Source organism: Rattus rattus, chromosome 2 (genome assembly GCF_011064425.1).
Source record: "Rattus rattus isolate New Zealand chromosome 2, Rrattus_CSIRO_v1, whole genome shotgun sequence".
In the NCBI taxonomy this organism is placed as follows: domain Eukaryota; kingdom Metazoa; phylum Chordata; class Mammalia; order Rodentia; family Muridae; genus Rattus; species Rattus rattus.
The window spans coordinates 101,634,066-101,646,644 of NC_046155.1; the positions used below are offsets into that span (position 1 = coordinate 101,634,066).

Here is a 12,579-nt window from a genome sequence, read left to right on the forward strand (position 1 = left end):
TTGAATTTCACTAGTTTTCCAAACATCCTCATGGAAGACACATTCACAGGTTTTAACATCTCGTCAGATACCACAGCACTATATAATACAAATGATAAAAAACAAACAAACAAACAAAACAGAACACAGGGAAAAAGCAAAAGCAAAGGAGGAAGCTGGGAATTACACACTTCCTGAAAATAAACCTTGTAGCCTACACAGAATTGCCAATCAGCTCCAAATGAGATCATGGTAAGTTTGCCTAATGAAAACTGGACACCAATTATGGGAAAGAATGGGATTCTCAGAATAAGAAAGCTAAATAATGTTTTCTAAACATTCCCCTTTGTGGAAATCAACAATAAAATCAATTGTAGGACATCACAGTTTGAACTGTAGACTGTCCTAAGAATGATGTGGGAATCTGTAGAGTATTAAGAAGATAACTTTGAAGGAGAGTCATTACGTGGACAATATGTGACCTTGAGAATACAGGCTTTAAATAGAAGCGAATACTTGTTTTCAAGGATGTGGAGCATACTGCTGAGTAAAACATTATAAAAAGTAATTGTCCCAGTGTGTTATACATGCTATAGCATGCTGCGGAAGCAAGAATGTCACTGGTAAACAGAATATAGAATGTCCTATAAAATATCATAAAGGTTGGGATTGATAACTTTTTATTTATGCTAACAAAGTATTATGAAAACCTGTCACCGTTCAAACTGTGTACCACGTTATTGATTTGTGTTAAATTTATTGACCAGTGGGAATCTTGACAAGAAAACCTGAGTGTTAACAGTCAGAAACTTAGAGACGTAGACAAAATAATTTAGTTTGAGCAATATAAAGAGGAATTATAAAGCTCCACATTGGAACTCTTAATTGATGCTTAAATCTTAAATTACTTATTCATCCGGCATTTTTACACAAATCTACCATGAATTTATCTTAGGCATTTTTTAGGATTTATTGGAGAAAATGAGCATTCTCCCTTTTTTCTGTTGAAGTTACAGTCTAGTAGAAGATATAGATATTAAACAAACAAAGACACAGGAAAATATATAGTCACAGATTAAGATCTTCTAATGTTTTCATGGATCTTCTAACCTAAAAGAAGAAATTTCTCTATAAGACAATAAGATAGGATGAAGTCAGTGTTTTTAGAGTGCAGTAAACATTTAATTACTGAGTGTAATTAAGTAGACCATGGATGACAGTTTGGTGGCAAGATGCCATAGGGAGATTACCAATAAAACATATAAGCTGAGCTACTGTGAGTTAAGCAGATACAAAGCAACACATAATAAAGACAAAAAACACATAAAGGAAGATCATCTATTGCATTTTCTTGCACTGAGAATTTATTTTTTCAATTACTGACTTCAGGCTTCCATTAGACAAACTGGTCTAACTGGACTCCAAGAAGGTATAAAACTAATGGCTTCTCTAGGCTACATTTGTGGGTGAGATCTTGAGCGTCATGAGCATATTCGAGTGTCCTTAAAGGGCCAGGCAGATACTGAAGAGTGAGGCCAGCAGATGATGAAAAACAAGGAAGTGCGGCGTTGCAATCCAGAATGAAAGCTTACTGAAATACCAGGGAATGGATGGTGATTTGAGGGTTGCTTGTAAGTGTCATTGCAGTGTAAAAGATTGCCATTGCATGGTGTAAGAATGAGGCACCTGCTACATTCACCCCAGGAAATGAAGGTAATTATATCCTGTATCTAATTCAGCTGGCATGGGATATTAGCTGAACCATGAAGATTCTTCAATATTAATATGTAATAAAGGTTGAGAATATAACGTGTAAAGTAGAAACAAGGGAGCTTATGAATAAGAGGCATAAAGAAGCCTACATGTCAGGAGAGCTGTTTGTTTTCTAGGAAAATGCAAGATGAGTTGCGTGTGACTTCACCAGAGCTCTGCAGGAAGACTGCAAACACTGGGAAAGCTGGTGCTCTGGCCAGACTCCCTGTTGCCTAGCTCTTTTCTGCAAGGTCATTGCTCTTCACATTCCCTTAGCTGGCTCTATGTGGCTCTAACTGCTCATCTGTCCAGCAGAGCAGTTCTAAAAGTTCTTCAGATATGTGGACAATTTTATGTCAGTTGTGGGTAATCATGAGGATTCACACAGAAGCTGTGCTGTATACATCTATTCTCTTGTGAATGACTAAATACATAACTAGAATTTACTTTCGTATCAATTATATCTGTGACATTTCATCTACTATTCACATTTCTTTTATTACATATTTGATTTACTATGCTGCCTTCCATTCATTAGGTTATATTAAATCAAGCCACATCACATAATTCTAAATTTAGTTAAAGCTTTGAGTAGTCCCTTGATGGCCAATTGAGCTGTTTATTTACATCTTTACTCAGTCTGTGGATTTTGGGTCAAACCTCATTTCACAGCACTGCATCATTGATAGGTTTACTGAGCTATGCTTTCCATTCAGAGGTAGGATGTACATTTGCATTTTCACCCAAAATGTTAATTTTCAGCCTTCTAAAATCAGAATCTCAATGTATCTTGTCTGGACAGAGTGAGAACCCATGAGTATAATTGCTTATCTAGGGGTTCTGGTATCCTCAGATTTACAGTTGCAGTTACAGATTTGCAGTTATAGAGCGACAATTCAACTCTGTGATGACTACCCTAGATCAAGGTATCATTCACTTTTCCCACCTTAGAAACCAGGAAACTTAGCTCTGAGTAACAATAATCTCTACCTTCTACACATTAAGTATGAGAATAATACACATCCATTTTATAACTGAACAAACAAAATAGCAATTTCTCATAAGATTAAGCAATCTGAAATGCCTCTTTTTATGTGACAGGTGAATATTGGGAACTCAAAGGGTTTGAGCTAACATTAGTTTGTTTCAAATGCAGGTGAAAACTTACCTCTACTGTTGGTGTCATGGGAGCAGAGAACAATGAAAGTCTTGACCTCCTATCTGTCTTCCTGACTGGAATTCCAGGACTGGAAGTCCAACATGGCTGGTTCTCCATTCCCTTTTTCATCATGTACATGGTTGCCATTGTGGGCAACAGCCTAATGCAGCCATGGCAGCATTGCACTAAGACTGTAAGCTCTCCATGAGCCAATGTACCTGTTCCTCTTCATGCTGGCCACTACTGAGGTGGGAGTCTCTGTGTCCACACTGCCCACTGTTATGGGCATTCTTTGGTTTGATGCCTATAGAATTGACTTTGATGGCTGTTTGGCACAAATGTTCTTCATTCACACTTTCTCTGGCATGGAATCAGGAGTCCTGTTAGTCATGAGTTATGACCGCTTTGTGGTCATCTATAATCCTCTGCACTATACAGCCATTCTAACTCTGCCTCGCATCATATCCATGGGTCTGGGTATTACACTAAAGAGTGTTGCACTCATGGTCCCACTTCCAATCCTTTTAAAACAGCTACCATATTGTCATATAAATATTCTCTCCCATTCCTATTGCCTCCACTCAGACTTGATCCAACTGCCTTGTGCAGATACTAGGCTGAACAGCATTCTGGGGTTGGCCATTGTTCTGGCCACATTTGGGCTGGACTCACTGCTCATTGTGGTCTCTTATGGGTTCATTCTTTACACAGTGATGGGTATTGCATCTGGTGAGGGTCGGAAAAAGGCACTCAACACATGTGTGTCACACATCTGTGCAGTGCTCATATATTATGTGCCTATGATTGGTGTGTCTGTGATGCATCGTGTTGCCAAGCATGCGTCACCAGTGGTCCACACACTCATGTCGAGCATCTATCTGTTTGTGCCACCAGTGCTCAATCCCATCATATATAGTGTTAAGACCCGTCCAATCCAACAGGGAATTGCCAATTTGTTCTCCTGCAAAAAGGGATTGATCTGAACACAAACTCAGAAGGCAGAGATTATTCTTGAGTCTATAAACTCTGGATGTAATTCTCCCACAGGAACGTTTTCTGTTAGGAAGAGAGAAATGCAAAACATCACTACAAGCTTGTTTCTGAATGATAAATGTCGTACTTATATCTTAAATTTTACTGGTATATATGTACATACATGTCCAACTTTTCTTCTTCATCAGATATGCTAGTTCAATGTAGGAATAGTAAATCCATCCCTTATTCCATCCCAAATCTTACAAAATAGTTAGCAAAAATTAGTTTTGATATTTAATGATATTTAAATGAAAATAAATAAAAATTCATTCTTATGAAATTCTTAGGGATGAAGTACATCTCTAAGGATAGTGATTCTGGAAATGTCCCTTTGAATTTGTATACTTTTTTGTTTGCCACCAGATATTCATGGCTTTAACATTTTCTTCATTATGAAAGAACCCCATTTCACTCTGAAAGCTGTACATGTTTAAACAATAAATTGTATGATAACCCATTATTGAAGACACATTGCTATATAAGTAACTGATTCTTCATCCAACCCACTATTCAGTAGTTTCCACGTCTAGATTTTATGTGTTTCTAAAGACTCTGGGCTGTACATTGACTGAATGATTTCAATTGAGGCATACAGTAAAATATGAGCAGCCTCAGCTGCCCAGGCATCATCTGTGGATATTCTTCCTTCCCCCTTCTTCCTTTATGTTCCCTCAGCCTACATCAGCTTCAGCATGCTGTAAAGTATGTTCGGTTCTCTTTCCTGACCCTCTCTTCTCTCACCTCCGTCAGCATAGATTCAATTGTTTCATCTTCTTTATGCCTGTGGTTTAATAGAAAGAGTCATGAAATGGGGATGACCACACTCTTACTTCCTGAACTGCAGTCCCTTATGCTCATAGGTCTAGTACTTAGCCTCTCTCAACTCAAGGGCTCCAATTAAAATGATAATATTTTCTATTTTGTAGTATTCTTCCCTATTCACTTAGTTCACCACCTATACACAGCAATGTTTTGAAGTGCTTTTTTGTTTGAAACATCAATTATAAAAATTTTGTTTACGTGTCCTCTAAGACAAAACAAATGTGCCCAGCTTCAGTATTTTTAGGTTGATAGTTTCTATTTTAGAATAAACGTAGGTAGTTGGCAAGAGCTTGCTTTCAGAGTTATTACAGCAGGTTTACAACAGCTCACCATATACTTCATTCGTCAATATTTGTAATGATTTATTAATGATGTCAGTGATTTGGGAACATTCTTTAACAGATATTTACATCAACGCATTTGTTGCTGCTAACTAGTTTTTTAAATTGTTGCCTCTAACCAAGTTTTTTTTTTTTCTTGGAAGATATAATTTAATGATTATATGAGATAAATAAAATACTATTTGAAAAACAGCCAGTCCTCTTAGCACATGCCAATAATCACAGTTACTCAGGAGACTGGACAAAAGCATTGCAATGTAAATGCTTCCCTGGTCTACAGAGTAAGTTCAAGGCCAGTCTGGGCTAATTAGTAAGACCCTGTCTCAAAATGAAAACACAAAAGAACTGAGGACAGTAGTAGAAAGTTTGCATTGCTTAGTGTACGTGAGGTTCTGGATCCCACATCAATGCCACAAGAAGGAAAAGTCTTATTAAATTATGCTTTCTGACGTCTAACCAAGTTTTGACTGTGAAATATATTGTTTGTGTTTAAAATTATTTCAATGTTTATTCTATTATAAATATATGTGATAAATGCACATGCATATTTAAATATTTGTTTCCAACATAACTATCTTGTGTTATTTTTCAAGAGCCCATGAATTTGAAAGAGAGCAAGTCAGGTAATAGGAGAGTTTGAAGGAATGAAAGAGAAGGGCAGAGTGATATAACAATAATCTCAAAAATAAAAGAAATGGTTTTTAAAAATTGAAAAATGCATTCATTACATAATTTATGTAAATATAGAAGTATTAAAAAGTTTATATTACAAAAAATCTAGTCAGGAACTTATCAGTTAATTATGTAAATGGATTTTGATCCCAGCTAAGTAATTGTTAGTACACAACACCTAGGTCTGCCTGCATTTTACTTTTTCTTTTTCCAGTAAATGTTAATTCTAGAAAGCTTGCTGCATGTCCAAAACATAGGTCAATGCAAGCAGCAAACCACTGATGTGAAGACCCCCTTTGGGGGAATTAGAGGAAGGATGGAAAGAGCTGAAGGAGCTTGCAACCCCACAAGAACAACAATGCCAACCACCCAGAACGTCAAGGGTCTAAACCATTACTGAAAGACTATACATGGACTGACCCAGGGCTCCAATTGCATATGTAGCAGAGAATAGACTTGTTGGGGCACCAGTGGAAGGGAAAGCCCTTGGTCCTGCCAAGGTTGGACCTCCAGTGCAACCGAATATTTGGTGGGGGAGCAATAAGGGGGGTGGATGGGTGGAACACCCATATGGTGGAGGGGAGGGGATGGAGGCTTATGGACAGGAAACCGGAAAAGGGAATAACATTTGAAATGTAAGAAATATATCTAATAAAAAAATAAGAAAAAGAAAACTTGATAACAGAAACAAGAAAGTGACATCAGTGTTCTGTTACTTCCCAGAGCCATTGCTGAGTGGATGCTTCTGGAACCAACTCACACAGTTTACATGAACTCAGTTTGGAATTTGTTGAACTGTTCCTTGAACTTCTATTTTCGCAATCTCCTAGCTCCTCAAACATATTTCATTTCAGTCTTGATATGTAGTGTTAATTTGTCTTCCCATGTACCACCAATATTTGTCTGCTATTCTTTAATTGGTTTCTTAGTCCATGAAGCCTTTCCCATTACTATTCGTAGAAATTGTATAAAATCTTGCATTTAATTAAATTCTAGCATTTAGTATTGAAATATGAAGCAAGTGCTTCTTGGCATCAGCAATAGTGTGGTGGGTTGGTGTCTGCAGATGGGATGGATCTCTAGGTGGAGCAGTCTCTGAATAGCACTCTTCAGTCTCTGTTGCATTTTTTGTCCCTGTTTTTGTTTTGGACAGGAACATTACGGGGCTAAAAGTGTTGAGGTACCTTGGGTAGTCGCCATACCTCAACTGGGAGTTGTACCTATCTACTGGAGGTGGTCTCTACAGGTTGTACCTCCCCTTCATTGGGTATTTCAGCTAAAGTCATCACCATTGGCTCCTGGGAGCCTCTTGATTCCTTTGGAGTCTGGGACTTTCCATTGACTACACCAGTTTCCAGTTCCCCATCCCCTTCTGCTACATTTTCTATTGAATTTCCTGATCCTTTGTACTTCTCTCCTGTCCCCTCCAATGCCGCAGACCACCCAGGGGAGTGTATCAGCAGAGAGACCAAGACTTGGATTTCAGGTAGAGAACGGATTCAGCGTGACAGACAGACACAAACTTGAGGTGTATGCTGCTGCGAAAAGCTTTGCCTCTTGGCATAGATTTAAGCAGTTAGAACAGGTACATCGTAATTGGGAGTCATCCAGCTCTTATTCATCACCCCACCAAATGTCCCTTGCAAGGAGGAAAGCTGAACGTACAGTCTAGGAAACAATTCTCAGCTGCAAACAATAGTTTAGAAAACTGCAGTTATACTGCCAGACTTGTGGGCACCAGATATGCACTCAATATTTACCTTTGTTTTAATAAAGTTTAAACTCTATATTTATGGCCCCTCAGAATAATATGGAAACTTTTTAACCATTCTATAATTTCTTTCACTTCTTGCTCAATGTTAATTTCTCTTTTTCTTCTAGTTAACTCTTGATAAGTTTGTTCAACTTGTTGGAACTTATCCATGATCTTTCTAAAAGAGTCACTACTATTCTGAATCATGCTAAACAAAACTTTCCCAAAAGGAAAGACTTTTCTGGAATGGTCATGTTCTTAATAGCTGCAATTAATTTCTCTCCTATTTGCTGGGAACTAATGGGTGCAGCAGTTGAATTCATCGCAGCCATTGAGTTCATCAGGATCATGATGGTGTGAGACGTTTCTGTCTCTGAACTTTCAGTTCCTGAGACATCTAAAGGTACATGACCATCTTCCCACACTGCTATATTCTTAAAATCAGATACTTTTGACAGGCTTAAAGTTGCTACGATTACCAAGGCTAGAACACAGAAGGCACCTCCACCGCAAGCATAGACCCTGGTCATCATCTATTTGTAGGGAGACGGCCAGGGATCTCCAGGAGGCCAAGTCATTCCAGGCACAGGCCTCTGTTCTGGATAGAAACGAAGCACAAGAGCTTCATGTCTCACAGACTCCACTGGAGTGGGTGTGGCACTCCAATATCTGTTCCTAACCCCCATTTTCCCCTCCCCTTCCTCTCTCCATCCTTGGTCACTCCCTCCCTTTACCTCCTCTAACTATTTTGTTCCCTGTTCTATGTAACACTAAAGCATCTACACTTTGGTCTTCCTTCTTTTTAAGCTACATATTGTTTGTAGGTTATATCAGGAGTATTCTGAGCTTTTGGTCTAAAATGCACTTATCAATGAGCCTAATATGGCTGTTCCCTGAGAGGTTCTCCCAGCACCTGACCAATACAGATGCAGATACTTACAGCCAACCATTGGACTGAGCCTAGGGACCTCAGTGGAAGATTTAAGAAGTAGTGAAAGAGTTGAAGGGGATTGCAACCATATAAGACAAACAATATCAACTAACTGGACCACCCAGAGATCCCAGAGACTAAACCCCCAACGAAAGAGTATACATGGAGGGATCCAGGACTCCAGATGCATAAGTACCAAAAATGGCCTTATCTGACATCAACCGGAAGGGAGGGGCCTTGATTCCCCAGCATAGGGGGATGCTAGACGGGTGAGGCAGGAGTGGGTGAGTGGGTGGAGGAGTATCCTCATGAGGCAAAGGAGAGGGGGTGATGGGGGATGGGATAGGGATTGGTGGAGGAGTAACCAGGTAGGGGTCTATCATTAGAAATATAAATGAGTAAAATGATTAATTAAAAAACCATACACAATTAAAAATATATAATAAACTAACTCACACTAAAAAAGAAACATTCAAAAGCTATAGCTCCAGTGAGGATGTTTATACCTTATAAGAATTTTGAGTTTGTAAAATGAAATATGTACTTTTCAATATGTTCAAAACACTGTGAAGAAAAAAAATAGCTTTATATTTTACAAATGATTTTCTTCGTCTCAAAAGCAAGTGGTTAGAGGAAAGTTAACCCAAGCGTTAAAAATGTCTCTTTTCATTTCTAGTCTAGCAATGATGTCTCTTGCATTAGCTGTGAATATCTGTACACCAATTGTTCCACTTCACATCCTTGCTACGCACAGTTTTATAGCAGTAATGCTTGACCCCATGTTACCTATAGAAAATTAGTCTTTTCAATATAAATTTCAGTCTTCAGTGAACCTTTCTTTGGAAGAGAAGTCGAGTGATTCCCTGGCGAATCTGCTTGGTCTTTGCACTGTAAATGATGGGGTTCATCACAGGAGGCGCCAGCAGGTAGATATTGGCCATGAGAACATGGACCAGTGGAGAGACATGCTTAGCAAAGCGGTGAGTCACAGATACACCAACCATGGGTACATAGAGAATCAGAACAGCTAGCATGTGGGACAGACAGTTGTTGAGAGCCCGGAGTCGTTCAACCCAAGTGGCTGTGTTCAAGACACTTTTCAGGATAAGTGCATAGGAGAGTACAATGAGCAGAGGGTCTAATACAGTAATGAGCAGGATCAGAGTAAATCCATACCAACTGTTGACCCTGATGTCAGCGCAGACCAGGTGAATCATGTCCTGATGGAGGCAGTAGGAGTGAGAAAGAAGGTGGGAATGGCAGAAGGGCAGGCGCTTGAGCAGGAAAAGGGAGGGAAGAACAGCCAGGACACAATGGCAAATGATGGCCAACCCTATTCTACCAATGACCTCACTGGTGAGGATGGAGGCATAGTGGAGTGGGCGGCAGATGGCCACATAACGGTCAAAAGACATGGCCAATAAAACAGATGATTCCATGAAGGAGAACCCGTGGAGGAAGAATAACTGTGCAAAGCAGGCCTCAAAGCTGATTTCCCGAATGTTGAACCAGAGAAGCTGCATGACAGTAGGGAGTGTGGTGAGAGTGAGGCCCAGGTCAGTGAGGGCCAGCATGGAGAGGAAGAGGTACATGGGCTGGTGGAGAGATGGCTCTGTGCGGATGACGGTGAGGATGGTGGTGTTGCCCATGATGGAAATGGTGTAGAGGCAGAAGAAGGGGATGGAGATCCAGAGATGGATAGCCTCAAATCCTGGGATGCCCGTGAGGATGAAGTAGAAAGGATCATGAGTAGTGTTAGTTACTTCTGACATACTTGATAGATGCAACATACAGAATCTGTAATCCACATTAAAAAGAGCATCAGTATGATATCATTGTTCATTCAATCAGTACAACCAAAAGTATAAGTTACAGATTCCTCCTGAGAAATTCAATAGAGTTATTCAACAGCCAGAAGGTGAACACTGAGGATTCTCCTATAGATTTTTATTCATGACAAACTCATTTCTTTCAACTTGTGTTTCTTCAGCTGTGTTTTAAAAAGCAGCTCTATATTTTCTCTGGTAGGAGATACTCTGATGACTGTTGCATATTTTCCTATACATACACACATATTTGCTAACTGAAATTGATCTTATTAGTATTTTAAACAAGTAAACAAGCAAAACCAAAATATTTATCTCTGTTCTACCTGAGCAATATCACAGAAAGATGATTTGTTTAGGGTCTGCGAGATTTACTCAGATGAAATCTTGTTTAAATTGGAAAGTTCCAGGTATTTAGCTTCAGCAATTGTGTGGAGTATAATGACAATTTTTCTCTTATGGAGCACAGGAGTAGAAACGAACTCTGGAGGTACCAACCCATGTTTGTCTTGTGCGTCAAGAATTTAATATTCATAGGTACAGTCCACAAGGACTGGCTCATAATTGAATGACCAATGATACAGGGAGAAGTCATGGGAACTTCTAACTGCTTACAAGTAGGTGGGAATCTAGAAGTTGATATGATAATGCAGACCAGAACTTCGAGTAAAGAAGAAAGAAGAAAAATTAAGGTAGTTTATTTAAAATCAATTTGTAAGAAAATCTACAGTTTAGTAATTAGATACCAATGAAAGAGGAAGCAATGGGCATTGTGTAAAAAGAACTTTTCAGATGTTCCTGTAAAAGAAACACTTACAAAGGCATTTTAGCATTAGTAGAGTAATGGGAAGTAAAGCCAAGATGTACTGGTCTGAGGGAAGAATTAATGAGCAACTTTGGAGAGCTTGGATAGATTAAGGAGTCTCAAAGGACTCTATACTGCCTCTAGAGGATGAATACAGATATTGTTCTGTAAATCTAACCAATGAATGGGTCTTAATTTTTGGAATGTTCTATGAATAAAAATTATGGATGTGTTTATCATGAACATATAAGTATTTAATTGTTTCTTATTATTACAGCACCTCATGTCCCCTAAGAGATCCATAAGTGACTAATTTACAACTCTGGGAAAGCTCACTTAAGAATTTGAACAGGGGCAGACAGTGCTTCTACCCGCCGTGGAGCGTGAGCTGCTCTGCTGACTGAAGTTCCCTTGGATCGGGAATTCAAGAGGAGGCGCCTGCATTCCGCACCTCCCTATACATGTCCAGTGTCAGATCGACAGGGATGGGTGTCAGGATGTGGCTGCCATTCCGGTGCTGCTCCTATCTGCTCTTCCTGCAGCGTTGTTGCTCGGGGGCGACCGGCTTCACCTTCATGCTGGTGGCCGGCTGGAAGGAGTGCTTTTACCAGCCCATGCCCCTGAAGGCGTGGTTGGAGATCGAGTACCAAGTTTTAGATAGAGGAGAATTAGATAATGATTTCCACCTTGCCTTTCCAGAGGGCAGAACCTTAGTTTTTGAACAAAGAAAATCAGACGGTGTTCATGCTGTAGAGGTGGAGACTCCATGTTCTGCTTTGATAACACACTGAGCGCCATCTCTGGGAAGGTCATTTTCTTTCAGTTGATCCTCGATAACACGGGAGAAGCTCAAGGACAAGAAGACTGCAAATACTATATTAGTAACACAGATGCTCTGGAGATGAAACTAGAAGATATCCTGGGATCCATCAACAGCATCAAGTCCAGACTAAGCAAATGCGGCCACATACAGACTCTGCTCGGAGCATTTGAAGCTCGTGATCGAAACATACAAGAAAGCAACTTTCACAGAGTCAGTTTCTGGTCTGTGGTTAACTCGATGGTCATGGTGGTGGTGTCAGCTATTCAAGTTTATACACTGAAAAGTCTGTTTGAAGAAAAGAGGGAAAGTAGAACTTGAAACTCCAGCACAGATTACTTAATGTTGAAAAATGAGGTAGAAAACTCTAATACACTGTTATGGTCAAAAGATATTAGTCGTATTGCCCATAACATTTTCAGAAATGTATGTAAGTGTAAGATATGTAAAATTTAATAAGAAAGGAAAATCATAACTTTATGTCCAGATAACTTTATTGACCCAGTTACACTTAAGTATAAAACAAGATGTCATATAAAATTTATTTTTCATTGAATGAAGCCATATTAACTATTTTCCTAAGATTAAAAATTTTTCCCAGATATCACATATGAATGAAATGAATTAACAATGTTCATAAACATGCCACCAGTTTTCTTATATCTAGAATTTTCTCTGTACATG

At 39.2% G+C, this 12,579-nt stretch overlaps 2 protein-coding genes and 1 pseudogene across 2 annotated transcripts; 2 read left to right on the top strand and 1 right to left on the bottom strand.

The window, feature by feature from the left end:
* Positions 1–2,915: 2,915 nt before the first annotated feature.
* On the top strand, positions 2,916–3,873 carry LOC116894003 (olfactory receptor 51G1-like). Its single transcript, XM_032895719.1, is given in 2 exon segments — positions 2,916–3,059; positions 3,061–3,873. Coding segments are annotated over 2 exon segments (957 nt in total).
* A 5,395-nt stretch (positions 3,874–9,268) lies between these two features.
* LOC116894004 (olfactory receptor 51Q1-like) lies at positions 9,269–10,234 on the bottom strand. Its single transcript, XM_032895720.1, has one exon. The coding sequence runs from the start codon at positions 10,232–10,234 to the stop codon at positions 9,269–9,271; it is 966 nt and encodes a 321-aa protein (XP_032751611.1).
* Positions 10,235–11,560: 1,326 nt separating this feature from the next.
* On the top strand, positions 11,561–12,248 carry LOC116894005 (annotated as a pseudogene).
* The last annotated feature ends 331 nt before the right edge of the window (positions 12,249–12,579 follow it).

Excerpts from the sequence above, each read along its gene's own strand:
- LOC116894004 (XM_032895720.1), bottom strand. The coding sequence starts at position 10,234 with ATGTTGCATCTATCAAGTATGTCAGAAGTAACTAACACTACTCATGAT.